This window comes from Lissotriton vulgaris, chromosome 10 (genome assembly GCF_964263255.1).
Source record: "Lissotriton vulgaris chromosome 10, aLisVul1.2, whole genome shotgun sequence".
NCBI lineage: Eukaryota > Metazoa > Chordata > Amphibia > Caudata > Salamandridae > Lissotriton > Lissotriton vulgaris.
Window position 1 is genome coordinate 573,827,633 of NC_141698.1, and position 19,404 is coordinate 573,847,036.

At 46.0% G+C, this 19,404-nt stretch overlaps 1 protein-coding gene across 2 annotated transcripts in view; it reads right to left on the reverse strand.

Moving 5' to 3' along the window:
- The window catches only part of SHISA9 (shisa family member 9), a 1,229,487-nt gene that overhangs the window by 480,441 nt on the left and 729,642 nt on the right, over positions 1-19,404 (reverse strand). For both annotated transcript variants that reach the window (XM_086941423.1, XM_086941422.1), the window contains exon 4: positions 156-194. In XM_086941423.1, coding sequence (XP_086797549.1) covers positions 156-194 — 39 coding nt within the window. The remainder of the gene's footprint in view (positions 1-155; positions 195-19,404) is intronic.

Consider the following 19,404-nt stretch of genomic DNA (forward strand, 5'->3'; position numbering starts at 1 on the left):
ATGTTAAACACACAACCACATGACCCACTTCCTCACAAATTATTAACTTACCCATGTATCTAGTTAGAATAACCAATTAATATCACAGTGTATAAAAACATCTGCCCCACTTTTAAAAAGACAAATCATATGAATATTAAATATGTGTGCCCTACCTTGTTTATCAGTCAAGGTACCATGAAGTAGTGTTCCACCTGAAAAAAGAAGCAGGGTAATGAGAAAGAGCAGGTAAACAATGAAACTTGAAATTGGTAATAGCAAAAATATGATTTTAAAATCCACTTTGTATTGTCACAGAAACACATTTGAAGAATAATACGTTGAATACGTTTTGCTTATGTTTGCTTGTTTCACCTTAGCCCAGGTTGTTTTCATGCACTCTCTTAGGCTGGTCTTGTACATTTTTCCCGCAAAAACAACTCTTTCTGTCAGGTTTGTAATAATATGTCATCAGGGTAATTATTATAGTTATCTGCTCTCAAGTGTTTGTGTGTATTTCTTAAGTAGTGCCGCTGTGTTTCAGAATGACAAAATGAAGCACTTCTCGGGAGAGTGTTGCGAGGGCCTGGGACAAAAATCAAGATTATTTTTAAACTGATACATGATTTCCAGGTGTAATTCCTAACTATAGTGAAAACTATCCTTATAACTTGCTAGATTATGAGTCATCTCCTGGGAAGCAGACATATGACCAAGGAGAGAGCCTTGAAGTACCTGAGTAAAATGGGGTGACATCTTAGGGCTAGTGAAAATCAATGCCTCACAGTTCTTAGGAGGCAGACAATCTGTAAACTAAATCATTAGCAGGGGCAAGCATTTATACATAACTTCAGTTTTGAAAAAGCTACAAAAATGATTCAAGGACTTATTTTAATAGTCATTTCAAATGCAACTTTAATAAGTTGGATTTTAAAGTAGTATTTAGAGCATGTTCCTGCCTCAGCTAAATATGCCTTTCCGACAGTGTTCAGTGTCACCTGGAGGCAGCAGTAAATATGAGTGCCTGGGAGAAACAAGGCAAGTCAATGTGATCAAGTCATCAAGTGTATGGGATGTAAAGAATGCAGGATATAGAAAAGCAACAACACAAACAAGAACTGTACCACAGAGATTATTCATACACTCTCTAAAAGTACCATTCTGCCATCCTTAAGAAACGCCATGGTTGAAGACTTCTGTGCATCACGTATATAGGGTGGAAAGATGCAGGAGTACAGGAAAGCAGCAACGCAAACAAGACTGCAGTTGACCACATAATGCACAGTACAACTAAATATATGAAACACAAAAAACAAGGTACATGGATTTAGGGAAGTGGAGAGAACATTGTTTAAGTCTTGCTAAAGAAAATATTGGAGCGATGCAAGACACTTTGCAAAATAAGTCACTGGAGGCAGCTGTAAATATGAGTGCCTAGAAGAAACAAAGCAAGTCAAGGAAATGATCAACAATGTGAAATAAATGAATACGATTTAGAGTTGTTTGCTAATGTTGGTAATGTAAAATTCTGTTAATTCTGAGACTGCTTTGGCAGAATGACTTCCATAATGCTAACACGAGGATGGTGCAAATTCTACTGGTGAATTATCCCTCAAAGTGAGCACTTTATTAACACTCAACTCTAAATCAGGTCTAGCTTACTTCTCCTTCTTTCTGAAACATCATACTCACCTAGTTTTCTAAGGAGCAGGATTAACATGATGTGCCCTTGTGTCTCAGCTCTCTAATCCAACCACTTTCCCTCGATATTGCACCATTGGCCTACATCATCAAACGTTATAACATGCATATCAATGACACCTAGCTCTACTGCAACCTACTGCAGTTATCTGATAGCCAATACCAACTAAAAGACGTACTGAAACATATTCAATATCATGCATAACAAAGTTGGCTCTGCTTTCACAGTGCAAAGCCCAAAATCCTCATTATTCCCCAAGTTGACCACTTTTCTTTCTTTTTACTCACTTGATTCACTGAATCAGTCCCCCATACTTGTCCACAATATCAGGAACTGGTAGATACAGTTTGATTGTGGCCACTTTTTCACAGCCCTCACCAGCGGTGGCTCCTCCGCTAAGGCGGAGGAGCATTGCCCCACTGCTCTCTGAGCAGTACAAAAAGGAAAATTAAAATAATAATAATAACACAACGTTATTATCATTTTATTTTGCTGCACGGAGCCAGGCTGGGGAGGCCCAGGGTTGGGCTGGTTCTCTAGAGGGGGAGTGGTATGGGTACTACTAAGTGCACATGACAGGTTGGCTGGTCTTGGGCCAGCCAAAACCTTCATGCACACTTAGCCTTTCTCCACCCAGCTGTGTTGCACAGCTGAGTGAAGAACTGTTCCAAGTCTCACAGGCTGCTCAAACCAATCACGATGCTGCTGTCATGCTTGTGTCAGCAGCATTGTGATTGGCTTAGGGGAGCCTGGAAGCTTCACGCCTCTGAGAGTCAGGAGGAAGAGAAGTGGATGGAGGAGAGGCGGCGGCTGGAATCAGGAAAGAGAGTTCTTTTCAACCCCCTACTCCCCTGCCCACAACCCCTGTTGCTTACCAACCACCACTGTCACTCATCCAGACAAATACAGCCATACAATCACTGAGAACACATTACAAAATATTAACCTAAGGAAGATCACTCTTTCGCTGATATAACTGCCTCAGAAAATCACCCCAGGGTTTGTGATGATAAGGTCCTACTTGGACTACTGTCATACTGTGTACATTGTGCGAAAAACCAGACCTTTCCCAACACCCCAGATTCCATACCCTTGTAGCTTGTTTCATATTCTTCATATGCTATATGACCTCATAACGTTGCATGACCACTTGGCAATGTATCTCCCTAGAGTTTTCTAACCTTACTGAGAAGCACAGCAAGTAAGACAAGTACCAAGTACCTTTCCATGCAGATGTCAAAATATATAAGCAATATGATTTAAAATTGCTTCTAGTTCTGAGATTCCCTGTCTGGAACGCACTACTACAGACCTTAGACATGAAGCAGAATTCCTTTGGCTCTGAAGAACACTACTAACAACTCTTTCATGCTGCCTAAAGCTCAGATGACGGCTAAACTCCAGGGACAGGCTTATATATGGGATTTTCACTCACCTATATGCCTCCCTGCTCAGGCCAAGAATAAGTGGCAAGACCAACCCTGCTTTAGTGTTTCCCCTCAGTACCAAAGCATCTCCAACACAGCTACTGTACTCAAATTTTACAGCATGCCACATTCACTTATCTGTCATTGTGAGAGAAATCCTTTGTCATCTTTCTTTATCAACTTTGTTGACTATCTTTCAAATCATCACTCCTTTCTACACACCCGACTGATGCACATATAAATAGCTGGGAAGTGGTAGATCTTTAAGCAAAGCATATAAAAAAATATATTTTCAGATAAAATATTCAAGCTTCTGTAGGTAGGGAACACATGTTTATCTAATTGAAAATAGGTATAAGTGAGCAAGAGCAAAGAACACTTAATTGACTGATATGTCTGGCAGGCACCTAGTATTTATACTGTGTTTTCATGCTCAGATTCCACCTGCTGAAAGCAGGAGGAATCTATGTGAAACAGGAAAGGAATCAATGAATGCAAGTGGTAATTCCAGGGCCTGCATGTTATCCATCATTGCAGCCCTGCCAAATTTGGATTGTGTTATGCAGGCGTGGAGTTAGTGGCCATAACCGGTGACTCCAGGACTGTTACTACTGGTACGCTCGGAACTTGAAATTGGGCCCCAAGTTGGATGGGCCCTAAGTTGGATAAAGGATTCACCTTGCTCTGAAAGTTGTTGATGGCTAATAAGTCCACACCAATTTTAAGTTTTTAATATAGTACCTCTACATAAACAAAATGTTCATTTTCTAGATCAGAAAGCTTTGTAGTCAAAACGAAGTAGTTAAAAATGCACAAATATTTGTTTTGTGTAGGCACTATGGTAAAAAAACGATGCAAAGTTTCCATTTTTTTAAAAGCTGGTTCTTTACACAAAATTGATTTTATCATGCAAAAATAAAAGATCATATTTCAACAAGGGCCCAATGTTTATATACATTTGTCGTGGGTAAAGACATTATCCATGTTACTAATTAAACATTTACCCCCAGATTCATCAAGCACCCATTCTGCGAATTCCAAATAGCGAAAAATACCGAATCGCTATTTAGAATTCGCAGAATGGGATGCATCATCAAAATCGGAAATAAAGTGCAATTCGCAATCGCCCGCAATCTCTGTATGCAATTTTCCTTAAATCGCTATTAATTCGCAGATTTGCCTGCTTCCCAAACCGAAATTGCGATTTCCGCAATTACCAAAGGCGCATTTTGAGCACAAAGATGACATCACAACCAGGAAGTAGGCAGCTCCATGACTCATTTGGAACACAGAGCTGGATTGAATAGGAAGCACAGCACCGAGCTCCAGGAGACACACCCTGCAGACCCAAGACAGGACACACATTGCAACCACAAGGTCCCAGAATGCAGCCGGAGGCAGTGAAACTGGCAGGAAGAGGAAAATCAAGTTCTCAGAATAAGAGTTGGAGAACTTGATTGAGAGAGTCAGCAAGGACCATGACAAGCTTTTCGGAAAGCTTTCCAGGAAGGTGGCTGAGGCTGACAAAAAGCGCATCTGGCTGCGCATCAGGGTGAAGGTCAATGCCGTAGGAGTGACCCAGCGGTCAATCGATGACCTCAAGAAGAGGTGGTATGACCTCAGAGGTCGTGCTAGAGAACGCATTGTGGAGAGGCTGGGGGAGAGAGCGTCCACAGGAGGAGAAGAGTCCACAGTTGCGGCTAATACACCACTGGAGGACTTGTTGGAGGACCCCATCAACCCTGCAACCTGCGTGGGGATCACTCAGCTGGACACCTTCTGAGACACACACCAATCACAAGGCAAGAACAATGCAAGTGCGACCCCGTACCCTAACAATGCCCATGCCTCCATAGCCAGCCCTTTGGTAACCCAGTAAGGCAGTACCTGCCCATCACAAACGCCAATTACATTGTGGAACCTGTAGTGTGACAATGTGCCCTGATAGCCACACACATCCAGAACATTCAAGTGAAACACACCCCTAAAGCCAATCAGGGGATGCAAGTCTGCATGCATGTTACTACATCCCAGGTGTCAGAATCATAATTAATCATGCATTCATTCACATCACAGATGCCGCAGATGCAGAGACCACAGACAGCGAGGCACTACATGTTGCAGAGACTCCAGATGAGATGGAGGGAGATAGCCAGACAGCCCCAGCACCTGGACCATCGCACGCACCTGCACTTGCACCAGTACCCGCACCTTCACAAATGCGCAGGGCCACCCCTGCAGACACAGGAGCAGTTCCACCACCCCAGGCATCACGCATGGCAGTGGATCAGACCCTACCACCACCCAGGAGGCAGACACGCCGCACAGCCACTATGCGGTCCCAGGCAAGCGGCCAGTTGAGGCAGCGGCGCACCGTGAATACACGACCAGACAGGGAGCAACTGGCCCAAAATCTAGGGCTCGGAATAGAGTCCCGGATGCTAGCTGTGCACCGCAAGCAGGCACAGCACATGGCAGCCATGCAGCTGCAGTTATACAAAACTGCACGCAATATTAATCAGCTGACGGAAAGTGTGCAGGAGCTGACGGCTGCAGTAAAGCAAAATAACCAACTGATGGTGTCGCAGCAGGACATCACCCGCCGACGCCACCGCCAGCTGCTGACCAGGCTGTCTGCATATACCCGTTCAAACCACATCATAGGGAACGCAACATCACAACTTTCACGCAGGTCACTGGCCATGCAGCTTCAAATGGTGCAGTGCAATGTTGCCAAGATGTAGCAAGGGCCTTGGAGCAGGTTACCACCGCAGTTGAAAATCAACGGGTGTGCGGCCATGAGCATGCAAGGGGGGGTGATTATGCCAGTGAGGGCACATCGAACCTGAGCAGCCTGTCTGTGCAGGTGCAACCAGAAAGGCGCCGAAGTACCAGGCCCAGGTCTGCATCAAGGCCGGACACTCCTGACGTGGAGTCGCGAGGCGACAGGGTGCGTCCGGCAGGAGGCGCCAGTGACTGAGTAAACATTTACGGCGGTGCCATGGTGATGAAACCACGCACACCAGCCTTGGACACAAGTGCCTTTATGATGCAATACAGTTGTAATTTTTCTTGATGAATCAAACCACATCTACAGCTTGTAGAACATAAGAAATAATTTTATTTTGAACACAAAACTTCCTCATGTCATTAATTCATGTGACATGCATGAGTGCAGTGTTGTGTGAGGGGTATGGGTGCACTAGAAGTAGTTAATTGTGATGTAGTTATGGCGCCTGTGTCCTTCAGCAGGATTCTCCCCACGTGCATGATGCACATGTGCAGGTGGCTGGTTGTCCCCCTCTGATCCACTACCAGACACCTCCACAGGTATCCCCCGCTTGGTGGCAATATTGTGAAGTATGGTACACACAGCGACAATGCAGCAGCAGACCTCTGGCTGGTATTTGATGGCACCGCCAGTCTTGTGGAGGATGGGGTAGCGACTCTTTAACATGCCAAAAGTCCGCTCAATAACATTTCTTGTGTGTATGTGCGCAGCATTGTAACACCGTTCCTGTGGTGTAGCAGGGTGGAGGTATGGGGTGAGGAGGTATTCACGGAGGCCGTAGGCGCTGTCACCTGAAGGATAGGAGCAGAAGGTCAGTGCCTGTTATGCACAGCAACATGGTCTTGACATACTGTATGTGGGCATGTGTACTTTCCTAGGAGATGTCCTTCGCCAAAATAACCCCTGGCAAAGCGGGTGTGTATGCCGCTGTGCCGGAAGATGAACGAATCATGCGTGCTCCCCGGGCATTGTGCCACAATGTCGGTGATGATGGTCTTTGCATTGCAGACCATCTGGATGTTCAGTGAGTGGTATGACTTGCGGTTCCATTACATGTATTAGACCTCAGCGGGTGGACAGATGTGAATGTGGGTGCAGCCGATGCAGCCAATTACATGGGGGAACTGGGCGGTGTGATAGAAGTCCAGTTTTGTTTGTGTTAAGTCCTGTTGGGTTGTTGGGAAGGAAATGTAGTGGTGGATCCGACTCAGCATGGCGTCCGGGAAACTCTGTAGGCAGCGTGATACGGTACTCTGTGATATTCCCCCTGCATATGCGACTATCCCCTGGAAGCTTCTAGAGGCCAGGAGGTGCAGGCAGCAAAGGACCTGGACATGGGTGGGCACGGCGTGGGTCCTCCGTGTTGGGTGCTGCATCAGGGGGTCAAGGTCTCTGATGAGCTTCATTATCATTGCCCCATTTAGCCTGTATTTTGAGTAGATCTGCTCCTCAGTCTGTCCCAGGAGTGTAATGCGCAGCCGGTAAATGCGCTCCTGGATCCTGCGTCGGTTCTGGGCTGCAGCCTGGAGCCTCAGCCGCCTTCCTACGATGTAGAGACCTGGCATTGTGATTTTCCTCATGCTCCTACTGAGTCTCCTTAAGTGTGTTTGTTTGACCCTACACCTGTGTCTTGTTTGCAATTTATTTATTTATTTTCCTATTGGACTTCATGGTTACCACCTGGTTTAGCTTCTCCTTAAATTGCGACTCCTTATTAGCGATTTTTGGCATTTTCGCTAATTGCGATGTATGATGAATTTCAATTGCAATTTAATTTGCGAATTCGCAAATATATTGCGAAATCACAAATGTATTGCGAAATCACAAATATATTGCAATTTCGCAAAATAAATGGTAGAAAATATGGGAAATCGCTGTTACGGAATCGCAATGTGGGTTGGCAATTGGTTTTGTGATTCTTTATTTTGCGAATTCGCTATTTTCTGCTTTTGCAGTTGATGAATTGCGGGAGCGGGAATTTCAATCGCAATCGCTGTTTCGCAGCTATTGCGATCGCTATTTTACTTGGATGGACGATAACTGTCTGCGCCTTAATGGAGAGAAGACAGAGGTATTGGTGGTGGGGAAGGAAACATCGTTGTGGTCTGATGCGTGGTGGCCCTGTGAACTGGGAAATCTCCCCACCCCTGCCAAAGTGGTAAAGAATTTGGGGGTCATGATAGACTCTGACCTGTCGGGCAAAACCCATGTGAATAAAACCATAGGAAAGTGCACTGGCATACTTAAAATCCTCCGAAAAATCATTGATTTGATTCCTATAGGAGCAAGAAAAACCATAGTTCACGCCTTAATAACGCCACATTTGGACTATGGTAATGCCCTTTTAATAGGTCTCAATCTCAAAGGCCTTCACCAGCTCCAATGCATTCAAAATACGGCGGCTCGTCTGGTGTTAGGTCTCCCGAGAAAAGCTTCTATTAAATCTGCCCTAACCAAACTGCACTGGCTTCCTATCAAGGAAAGAATTATTTTTAAAAATCTCTGCTTTGCCCACAGGATAGCCCATAACAAAGGCCCCCTGTACCTAGGTAGTCTTCTGACTATACACCGACCGATGAGAGCTCTAAGGTCATCTGGTGCAATGCAATTTAAAATCCCCCGCATTAAAAAGGCTAAAATGGGTGGTAAATCCTTCCGATTTTTAGCTGCTAAGCACTGGAACGATCTCCCCCTTCAATTGCGGATGGAACCGTCCAAAAGAATTTTCAGAGCAAAACTCAAAACGTTCCTCTTCCCTAAATAGCTAGCTGATTTGGCTCCCTTTCTCCAGTATCTCTGGGTCCACCTTTTGGATGATTTATAAGCAGTTAGCGCGGGGACACACAGTTTGTGCAGCCAGGCGCTTTATAAGTGTTTTATTATTATTATTATTATTATTACTTGATGAATCTACCTGCTAGATACCAAGAACTATTAACTTGGGGATAAGTTTTACAAGTCAATAATACAGAAGCATAGTTGCAAGGCTTCTGCTTATCGCTCTATTAAAATAAAATCACATGAACTATCAAGTGCATAATGTGATCACTGGCGAAATATTGATTATCTCTTATTTTCCTCCTGTCGGAAAATGCATTTTACAGCAGGTTGTTGGCACAATTCTATGTTTTTTTTATCCACCCGTCATATCTAATTCTCCTGTAATGTTTGCCGTTGAATAATGGAGGTCCGTTTTTTTCATAAAATTGATGTCTCATTCATCTGGATCTTGTGTCCTACTTCAAATCAAGGTAAACCCACATTCCAGCAAGCAGTTAATAATATCCTGGCCCAGTAGTCATAGTTTGTTACTCGCTTTCAGTAGTTGTTTGATAGGGTGAATGTTAATATTATGTGGTGTTTTCAGTTGACTTATGAGAAATTCGAAATACATTGGCATTAGGTTTGCATTTCTCTCATATTATTCAAAAAATTACTTGGGGCCCGATGTAGGACACCAAATACCGGTCGGTATCGGCCGATTTCGGCCGTTACTGACCGGTATTTGGTTTTTTGATATGTAGGGGGCCTAAAATTTACAGAATCCGTAAAATACCGAATCGGTAAATCTAGATGTAGGTGGCACTGAATACAGTGCCACAGGCCCTTAAGAATTCCTTATTTACCACAAAATAATATTTGGTGGTAAATAACAAATTCCTGTGTACATGCACATCTGTGCATGTACACCTGTGCCATGTGACACACATACATGCCCTAAGGGCATGTATGTGTGTCACATAGCACACAAGCCAGAATCAGGGGTGCAACAGGGTGTCAAAGTGACACCCTGTCCCACTTGACAATTCGGTAATTTTACTGAATCGGTATTTACCGATTCGGTAATTGACATTGATTCCTATGGGCCTCAAGGCCCATAGGAATCAATGTCAGTTACCGAATCGGTAAATACCGATTCAGTAATTACCGAATCATACCGATTCAGTAAAAATTACCGAATTATTTCCTACATCTCATTTACTGAATCTAGAATACCGAATCAGTAAAATTCGGTACTCTAGAGTCGGTAAATGAGATTTACCTACATAGGGCCTTGTAGTATACGTTATGAAACGTTGCGTAATGTTTAGCATCATACAACCGCTTCTTGCATTAAATATCTTGTGTCGAAATATTTTCTGCACAAACTAATTACCTGTTGCAAAATACCAACAAATCGTAAATTTACATAATTTCATAAAATGTTCATGAGCTTTTACAAAGTTATGCTAAATAGAAATAATGACATTTTCACACCCTAATTGTCAACCCAATATTATTTAGAAAAAAAGCCAAGATTGCAAATTATTTAATTAGCACAGTCAGCAGTGCATGAAAGTGTTTATGCCACATATCTAGAGACTAGTCGGAGTGTTGTAAAATTACCCTCAGAGAAGGGGCACCCCAAACCATTTGCCTTCCTACTCCTCTTTTTCTAGCCTGAACAGTATTGGCTTTAGGACTCTGAGCACTTTACTATTGCTAACCAGTGCAAAGGTGCATGGGCTTCTCCCCTAAAGCATGGTTTGATTGGCTTATCCACAATTGCCATATTTAATTTATCTATAAGTCCCTAGCAGAGTGCCCAGGGCCTGTAATTTAAATGCTGCTAGTAAGCCTGCAGCATTGATTGTGCCCCCCACACAAGTAGCACTCCAAACATGTCTAAGACCTGCCACTATCTGTGCGTTCAGTTTACACTGCCATGTCGACTTGGCATTTAAAACCCCTTGCCAAGCCTTAGACTCCCCTTTAGCCCCTAACGTAGACCCTAGGTAGCCCATAGGGCATGGCGATGTGTAATCAATAGGTAGGACATGTACTTTTAAGTTTTAGATATCCTGGTAGGGAAAAACTCCCAAATTCGTTTTTCACTACTGTGAGGCACACCAATCCTATATGTTAACAATGGGGATTCCTTATCACATATAATAATGTAATAATTCCCATTCGGAAGGAGGTAGAACTGTAATGTTTTGTACCTATGGCAATCTAATGATACATCCCTTTTAATGGTAAGTTGAATTAATCATTACAATCTTAAAAAAGCCACTTTTAAAAGAAGGAATTGTTCTGCTCTTAGCCCTGTGTGCCTGCAGCCAGTCTCCAATATACGTCTGGGGTGGGTGACTGTTGGGCTTTGTGCATTCCCTCTAGACAGCTACACACAAAGATAGCTTAGGCATTACTTGATTGCCAATTCACATCCTGATGAGCCATTCTGGGGAGGTGGGAGGGAGGAGCTGGGCACCGCCTTACACTTACACCTGAAGAGGCTCACCTATCCCTACACAAAGGACTGCTTAACCATCTGTAGTGAGTCTGGGTCCAGGGCAGGAAGGGAAGCCCTCTGTGCACTTCAACTCCCTTCTTTGAAGTTTCCCTCACTTCAAAGGCACCACTGGGTATCAGAACTGAATTTCTGACCCTATCACTTCAGCACACTACTAGGCCTGTGTAGACTCTGCCAGGAGGAAGGAATTTCGTGTCGCTAAAGGACTGCAACTCTTCTGAACTGCTGCTCTAGAAGAAGAAAACAAGTTACTTACCTGTAACTTTAGTTCCCCAGTATTGGTAACTTTCATAGATTCCCATGCTTTGTATCATTCCCCGTCGTCGGAATGGGAGTCTCGGTAACAAAAATACCATAGCTGTAGGTACAAAAGACAATGGAAAAAGGCCTAGGCCTCATTACCTTTTGTAGCATATCACCCTCTTTGTGCAAAAGAGACCAAACTTTGGCCTCAGCCAATCAGAAGTGCCTCACCACTTAGAACCTTCCTGAAGGAACCTCAGAGCCTCAGATTTTCGTAGCCGTTGTGTACTGAGACACCATCTGTGCTGTAGGCTGAGCTTTCCCCGGGGAGGTGGGTGGGCGCATGGGAATCTATGAAAGTTACCAATACTGGGGAACTAAAGTTACAGGTAAGTAACTTGTTTTCTCACCCCTAGTATTGGAACTTTCATAGATTCCCATGCTTTGTAACAGAGTAGTAAGCAGTTAGCAAGATAATCACATTTTGCATTGTAAATAATAGCAGTAGAGAACATGACATTAGATACAAAATGTGAAAAATGGAAGGTGGGAAGAAAGGAAAGCTCACCATTAGTGGAAGAGGTTCCTCAGGACAGCCTGTCCAACTGCTGCATCCTCCTGTTGCAGAGATTCCAAGCAGTAGCGCTTGGTAAAAGTGTGGACGCTGCTCCAGGTTGCAGCCCTGCAGATATCCTTAATTTGCACCCCTGCGAAGGGTGCTGTGGTGGAAGCCACAGATCTTGTGGAATGCGCTCGTATCTTTCCAGTCAGAGGTTTACCAGCAGTCCTGTGACAATGTAATATAGCGCTTGTGATCCACCTTGAAACACCCTGTTTGGACAGTGGAAGGCCTTTACTCGGTTCCCCGAAGGCCACAAACAGTTGGGTAGATTTTCGAAAATCCTTAGTACGTTGTAAGTAAAACTTCAAGCATCGTTGCACATCCAACGAATGCAATGCTTTTTCCGCTGGTGTGGAAGGCTGAGGAAAAAATGTTTTCAGAATGACCGGTTCATTCAAATGGAAATCCGAGGGAACCTTTGGCATGAACCTAGGGTTAGTCCTCATGATGACAGTGTTCCTCTCGAATTGAAGGAAAGGTTCTTGAATGGTCAAGGCCTGTAACTCCCCTACACGCCGAGCCGACGTGAGAGCGAGGAGAAGAGCCAATTTCCACGAAAGGTATTTGATGTCAGAACGATGGACTGGTTCAAAAGGGTCCTTCATGAGCTGAGAAAGGACCAGATTCAAATGCCATGTTGGAGGAGGCGGTCTCACCGGTGGATAGACCCTGAACAGGCCTTTAAGAAATTGTTTGATTATCCTTGAAGACCATAATGAAGGTCCAGATTCCGTCCTTCTGAATCGTGACAAAGCAGCCAAATGGACTTTAATTGATGAATGGGCTAGACCAGACTTGGCCAAGGACAGCAGGTAAGGGAGGACCTGATGAGGTTTGGAATTGAATGGATCAATGTGTTGCTGTCGACACCAACAACAGAATCTTTTCCACTTAAGGCAGTAAGTTTTGTTAGTTGAAGGGGCCCTTGCTTGGGACAAAACTTCCCTAACTTCGTTTGATAATGGCAGGTTCATAAATTCTCGCTGCTCAGGAGCCATGCAGTCAGGTGTAACGACTGAGGGTCTGGATGCAAAATCTGTCCTTCGGACATCGTGAGAAGATCCGGCAGAATTTGGAGAGGTAAAGGAGGAGCAATCGACAACAGATGGAGCTCCGTGAACCAGAACTGCCTCGGCCAAGCCGGGGCTATCAGGATCATCCTGCACGGTTCCACTTTGAATTTCCTGATTAGTCGTGGTATCAGAGGAATGGGAGGAAAAGCGTAGACAAATGTCTTCGACCAGGGTATCGAAAGGGCATTTCCCAGAGAATTTGGATGGGGAAGCCTGCTTGCGTAAGACCGGCATTTTCTGTTGGTCGGGGTGGCAAACAGGTCGATGTCCAGTCTTCCCCACCGGCTGAAGACTTGTTCCAAGACGTCCTGATTCAACTCCCATTCGTGGCTGACCGAGGATGACCTGCTCAGTCTGTCGGCGTTTTCGTTGAGGACGCCAGGCAAGTGTTCTGCCATCAGGGACATTTTGTGTCGGATCGCCCATTCCCAAACCTGCTGGGCCTCTTGGGACAATGGGCGCGATCTGGTCCCTCCTTCCTTGTTCACATAGTGCATGGCCGTGGTGTTGTCCGTCCTGATAAGCACTTGTGAACCTTCCAGGCGAGGAAGAAACGCTTGCAAAGCCAGACGTATCGCCCTGAGTTCTAACAGGTTGATGTGGAGGCATTTTTCCTGGGGTGACCAATGACCACTGACATGAAGGTCCTGTAGTACTGCTCCCCAACCTTCCAACGACGCGTCCGTCGTTATCACTTGTGGAGACGGGTCGCTTGCGAAGGATAGGCCTTGGGACAAGTTGTCTAGGTCTGTCCACCATAGGGCCGCATTCTTCATCTCCGGAGTGATAGCCACTCTGTCGTCGAAGGAACCGTGGACTTGCCGCCATTGATTGTCCAGTTGTTCCTGCAAGGGGCGCATCCTCAGTCTGCAATGGGGGATCAGTGGAATACACGATGATATTAATCCCAGCAGAGACTTGTTGCGGCGAACTGAAAGAGACTTTTTTTGTTTGTAAGTCTTGGGCCATCGTCTGTAATTTGTGCCTCCTTTCCAGAGTAGGAAATGCTCGTGAAAGCCTTGAGTCCAAGATGGCTCCCAGAAACCGGGCTCTTCTGGACGGGATCTGGCAAGATTTCTCGTCGTTTAGAGTGAGACCCAGGTTTTGGAATAGATTGGTACATGCTTGAACCGCCTGTAGCGCTGCCTCTCTGGACGGAGCTTTCAGTAACCAGTCGTCCAGATAGGGGAAGACTTGAAACTTGTGCCTCCACAGGAAAGCTGCTACTGGATCCAGCACCTTCGTGAATATTCTTGGGGCTGAGCGGAGTCCAAAGGGTACAACCTTGAATTGGTAATGGCTCTTGGCTACTGTGAATCGCAGAAACCTTCTGTGTGCTGGGTGAATCGGAACGTGAAAATAGGCATCTTCGAGATCGAGTGTGGCCATGTAATCCCCCGGGTTGATTAGCTTCAAGATGTCCTGGAGGGACACCATCCTGAAGGACAGAGAAATGAGATAGGTGTTTAGCCCCCTGAGGTCTAAAATGGGGCGCCACTTGTCGAGCGTTTTCTTCACCAGGAAGAACCTGGAATAAAATCCCTGGTTTCTTTGGTTCGATGGAACTGGCTCTATCGCCCCTTTTCGGAGCATTTGTTGAACTTCGAGCCGAAGAAGACGCTGGTGTTTTGAAGGAGTGGCTGCCGGGGGCTTGGGTGGCGGAACTTGATTGAACTCTAAGGTATGCCCTTTCCGAATGATGTTGAGCACCCAACGGTCCGATGTTATTAGGGACCAGTTGTGAAGGTATTTGTTGACCCTGCCTCCAACTGATGATTTCCTGGAGGAGGGGCCAGTAGGAAGAGCCAGGAGGCCGCTATTGGCGCTTGGACGAATCTCGTCCTCGCGCACCCTGCTTTCCTTTACCGTGAGGCCTGGAGTAGTTGGTAGACTGGCCCTGCCGCTGTTGGTAAGATTGGCTGTGTTGCTGGGAACTGGATCCTGTGTTGGAATAACGTTGTTGTTGGAAGGATCCTCTATAAGTACCACCCCTGCCCCTGGAGACCTTGAAGGGGGACTTCCTGTACTGAAGTGTTCCTAAAGACCTAGCGGTCTCTGTGTCTTTTTTAATATCTTGCAGGGTGTCGTCAATGAGTTTGCCGAATAGAGCTTCTCCATCAAAGGGAAGATCCAATACTTTATTCTGGACTTCTGGTCGGAACCAAGTAGCTTTAAGCCACCCTTGGCGACGGAGCACTGCTGCTCCAGCCAGTGAACGAAATGCCGTAGTCGCAATATCTATTGCACAATCGATGATTTCCATCGACGTCGCTTCTCCCTCCTGCAAAATTTTCTTTGCCTCCGACATAGATTCAGGAGGCAGCTGGTCAAGGTACGGGGAGACATCGCACCTGAGCTGACGGTCGTACCTACCCAGGATGGCTAAGGCATTAGCTGCTCGCACCAGCAAACTTGCCATCGCTGAGAATCTTTTCCCCACGTTATCTAACCTCCGTCCTTCCTTGTCTGGAGGAGTTGTCAGCGGTGCTGAAGGGTTGCGCGATTTCCTCTGCGCTGCCTGCGAGATCACAGTCTGGTCTTGGATGACCTGTCAAGGCCGCTGGGGCATCATCGGTCGCTTTGTACTTTTTTTTCAGACGCGGTAGCACCAGCACCACCGTCGCCGGGTGTGTCATGGTCTTTATGCCCTCTTTCCATAGGTGATCCACGATTGGAATAGACCTGGCAGTTTTTCGAAAGGGTTCTTTAAAGTCATATAAGAAGCAATTTGTGGTGACTTTAGGCATTGCTAATTTAAATCTTGCCGCCGCTCTCTCCATTAGCTGATGGAAACCTCCAATATCCACTGGCGGGGAGTCCGCCGGGTCCGGATTTGGTGATGCGGGATTGTCAATAACGTACTCATCATATTCCGTGTCGGGATTAGAGACGTGATCTGACTGCTGATCCTCATCCGAGGATTCATCAACATCATGTCATCTTGGTAACCCAGAGGAATCCTGAGGGACGGCTGCTTGAGGCTGTGGAGAGGTTGGAGCCGAGAGCGTAGGTGGCACCAATGACGCCTGAACCCTTGAAGGTGTAGCAGACGTTGATGTATTTGGCAAAGGTCTACTGGCCTTAGACTTATAGTCCTGTAGCATCCTATGTAGATCCTGTAGGAAAGATGTTGGCACTGAAACCATTTCCTGGTCAGATTGCTGCTGTTGTTCCTCGTGGGTGTATTCGCCCTCTGAGTCAGTGTCCTGGCATTTGACAAATAGTTGCGAAGGACTATTGGCATAGCTATATGCATCTTGGTCATCTTCCTCTGATTGTCCCTCTTGCAGGAGCATTGTTAGTAGCAGAGGGGACACTGTCCTTGGAGAGGTCATCTCCGGTGTGATCCGCGTCACAGAAATGGTGATACGCTTTTCTTTGGACAAGATTGTGGGTTCCGTAGTCGACGGTTGTATATACGCCGTTGAGATAGGGGTCGTGGACGTCGACGAAACTGTCGACACACCAGCCGTCGTCATAGTCACCGTAGTAGTCGTCGACGCCCTCGTCGACGAGACCGCAGTCGTCGACACCGTCGTCATCGTCGTCGACACCGTTGTCGTCGTCGTCGACGGGGCTTTCGTCGTCGACGGGGCCTTCGACGTCGACGGGGCCTTCGTCGTCGACTGAGTCTTCGACGTCGACGGGGCCTTCGTCGTCGACTGGACTTTGGGCGTCGACGGGGCTTTCGTCGTTGATGGCTCCTTCATCGACACCTGTGAAGCTGGTACCTTCGTCGTCGGCGCCTTTCGTTTCTCCGTCGACGGTGAGGACTCCGCCGTCGACGGTCTCGACGTCGACGAACCTCCAGTCGACGGAGCCTTCGATGTTCTAGTCGACGGGCCTCCCGCTGTCGACGTCTTCGTCGTCGAGGACCTAGAAGTCCTCTCAGAAGACTGGCATGAAGGTGTTTTGAAGGCTGTGGAAGTCTTCGCACCTGTAGACTGCGTAGAAGGTCCATCCCTCTCCTTTACACTTCCGTGAGGAGATTTGCTGGGACCTGGGCTCTCAGACTCACTGGGGGTCTTTTTTGAGGCCTTAGAAGATCGTCCCACAGAAGAAGAAGGGGAACCCCTACCCCTTTTCACTGACCTTCTAGTAGAAGCCATCGATCCAGCATCTTCACTGTCACTGGAGACAGTATCCTTCCTTGATTTAAGCCTTTGCAGCCATGTCAGGAGCCTACCCTCACGGTCCCGGAGGGTCTTGGCAGAAAAAGAGCGACAGATTGCACAGGCAGCCACCTGGTGGTCAGGATAGAGGCAATAAATGCAGTCCTTATGCTTATCCTCCACAAAAAGCCTTTTCTTGCCACAGGAGGAACAAGGCTTGAAAAGCGCTTTTTTCTTCTCAATTTCCGACATCCTGTCAGGCAGCAACAATCCTGGAGAGAATCTGAAAGATCCTGAAGAAAATCCTGTAGAAAAAACCTGAAGAAATCCTTTAGAAGAGTAGAAGTTGAGCAGAGCTCAAAGGAGACTCCCTAGCACAACGTGCGGTAGAAAATCTGAGGCTCTGAGGTTCCTTCAGGAAGGTTCTAAGTGGTGAGGCACTTCTGATTGGCTGAGGCCAAAGTTTGGTCTCTTTTGCACAAAGAGGGTGATATGCTACAAAAGGTAATGAGGCCTAGGCCTTTTTCCATTGTCTTTTGTACCTACAGCTATGGTATTTGTGTTACCGAGACTCCCATTCCGACGACGGGGAATGATACAAAGCATGGGAATCTATGAAAGTTCCAATACTGGGGTAACTGCTTTTCTGCTGTGCTGCCCTGCTGCCCTCTGGCCTGACCGAGAAGAATTGGACCCACACCACTTGAACCCAGAGTGACTCCAAGGTCTTGCTGGCTTGCCTCCTGTTTTGAGTCGCAGGGACATCAAAGACTTCAACTCACCCTGTCACAGGACCTGGACTTTGCTTGCTGCAAGTCCTGCCCTGCCAAGTTGTGCCAACCCAGTCCTGGGCCCTGGAAGGTGAGTTTAATATGCTGCTTCACTGTTGCACTGCTCAGAATGGTAACATATCCATCGATGACGATGCATCACTGCAGCTGTGAGGATCGAGTACATCGCTTCACCGAATGCGCAGCGTATTATCTCCATTTCTGACACATCTTTGATTCTGTTTGGTTAGGGACAGACGCATTGCGTCTATCCTAAGAAACAAAGACGACAGATTGACTCCTCTCCTCCTCACAATGTGCTCGACATCGACGCATTTAAGGTACTTTTTCAGTGGGCAAAAGTTGATCCCTGTACCTGACCCAAGATCCATCGTGGTCAGCCTGAACTTTCAGATTCAACCCAGTCTAGTGTGACCAGATGTAATGTGTTGGTTCTTATATAGCGCACTTATCACCCCTGAAGGTCTCAAGGCAATTTTGCTTTGGGAACCCGTCCTGTTTTTTCCCTGTGAGATAGCCCCTATTGGGCATCCCCAAGCTGAAAGGCAGGCATCCCGCTGCAGGGGGCGTAGTGGAAATTGAGCAAGCTATTGCCCAGAGTTGCAGAGTGTGAACCCCTAATTTGAGTAGGCACCGAGGCGAGAATTATCGAGTCCGTGGACATTTGAGCTCAAGACCCTGCTGCGTTGGGAATTGAACCCTGGTCCCGGGTCTGACCTCTGCTTCAGGGTCTGCCTCCTCTAACCGGTGAGCCACACTTCTCCACAATCAGATAGCCCTAGATGACCCTTTATGCTTTTAAGCACTACATTTCAGTGTATTATTTTACAAATTCATAACTCTGGTTCTTCTAATTTGATCTTTGTTGTTTTGGTCATGTTTTGTTCATTAAATTAAGCTCTATTGTCCTAATCTCCTAACCTGGTGTGGCATCTCTTTAAGAGGTGTTTTCACTGTTTTACTGTTTGAAGTGTTGCACAAATACTTTAGACATTGCCTCCTAAATTACGCGTGACTGCTCTGTGCCAAGATACCAGAAGGTGAGTACAGATTAATTTATAGTGTATATCTGACTTACCCTGACTAGAATTGTGGTTCCTGCCTCGACAGGGTGCAAATCTTGGCTAACCAGAAACCCAATGTTAACAGTGCAGCATTCAAAAGCCTCAATATCAATTGCTGTTCCACTTTTTACTGACCTAGTCTGCTTTAATACATAATACTGCTGCTAATACAGCATTTGTAAAACAACCATGGTGGTATTACAAATGTGATGTAAATTATGAAACAATTTGAAAAACATTGGAAAACCTCAAGAACAGCAAGCTAAAAGAATTCAATGAAACACACATGGATTCTAAAAAACATGAA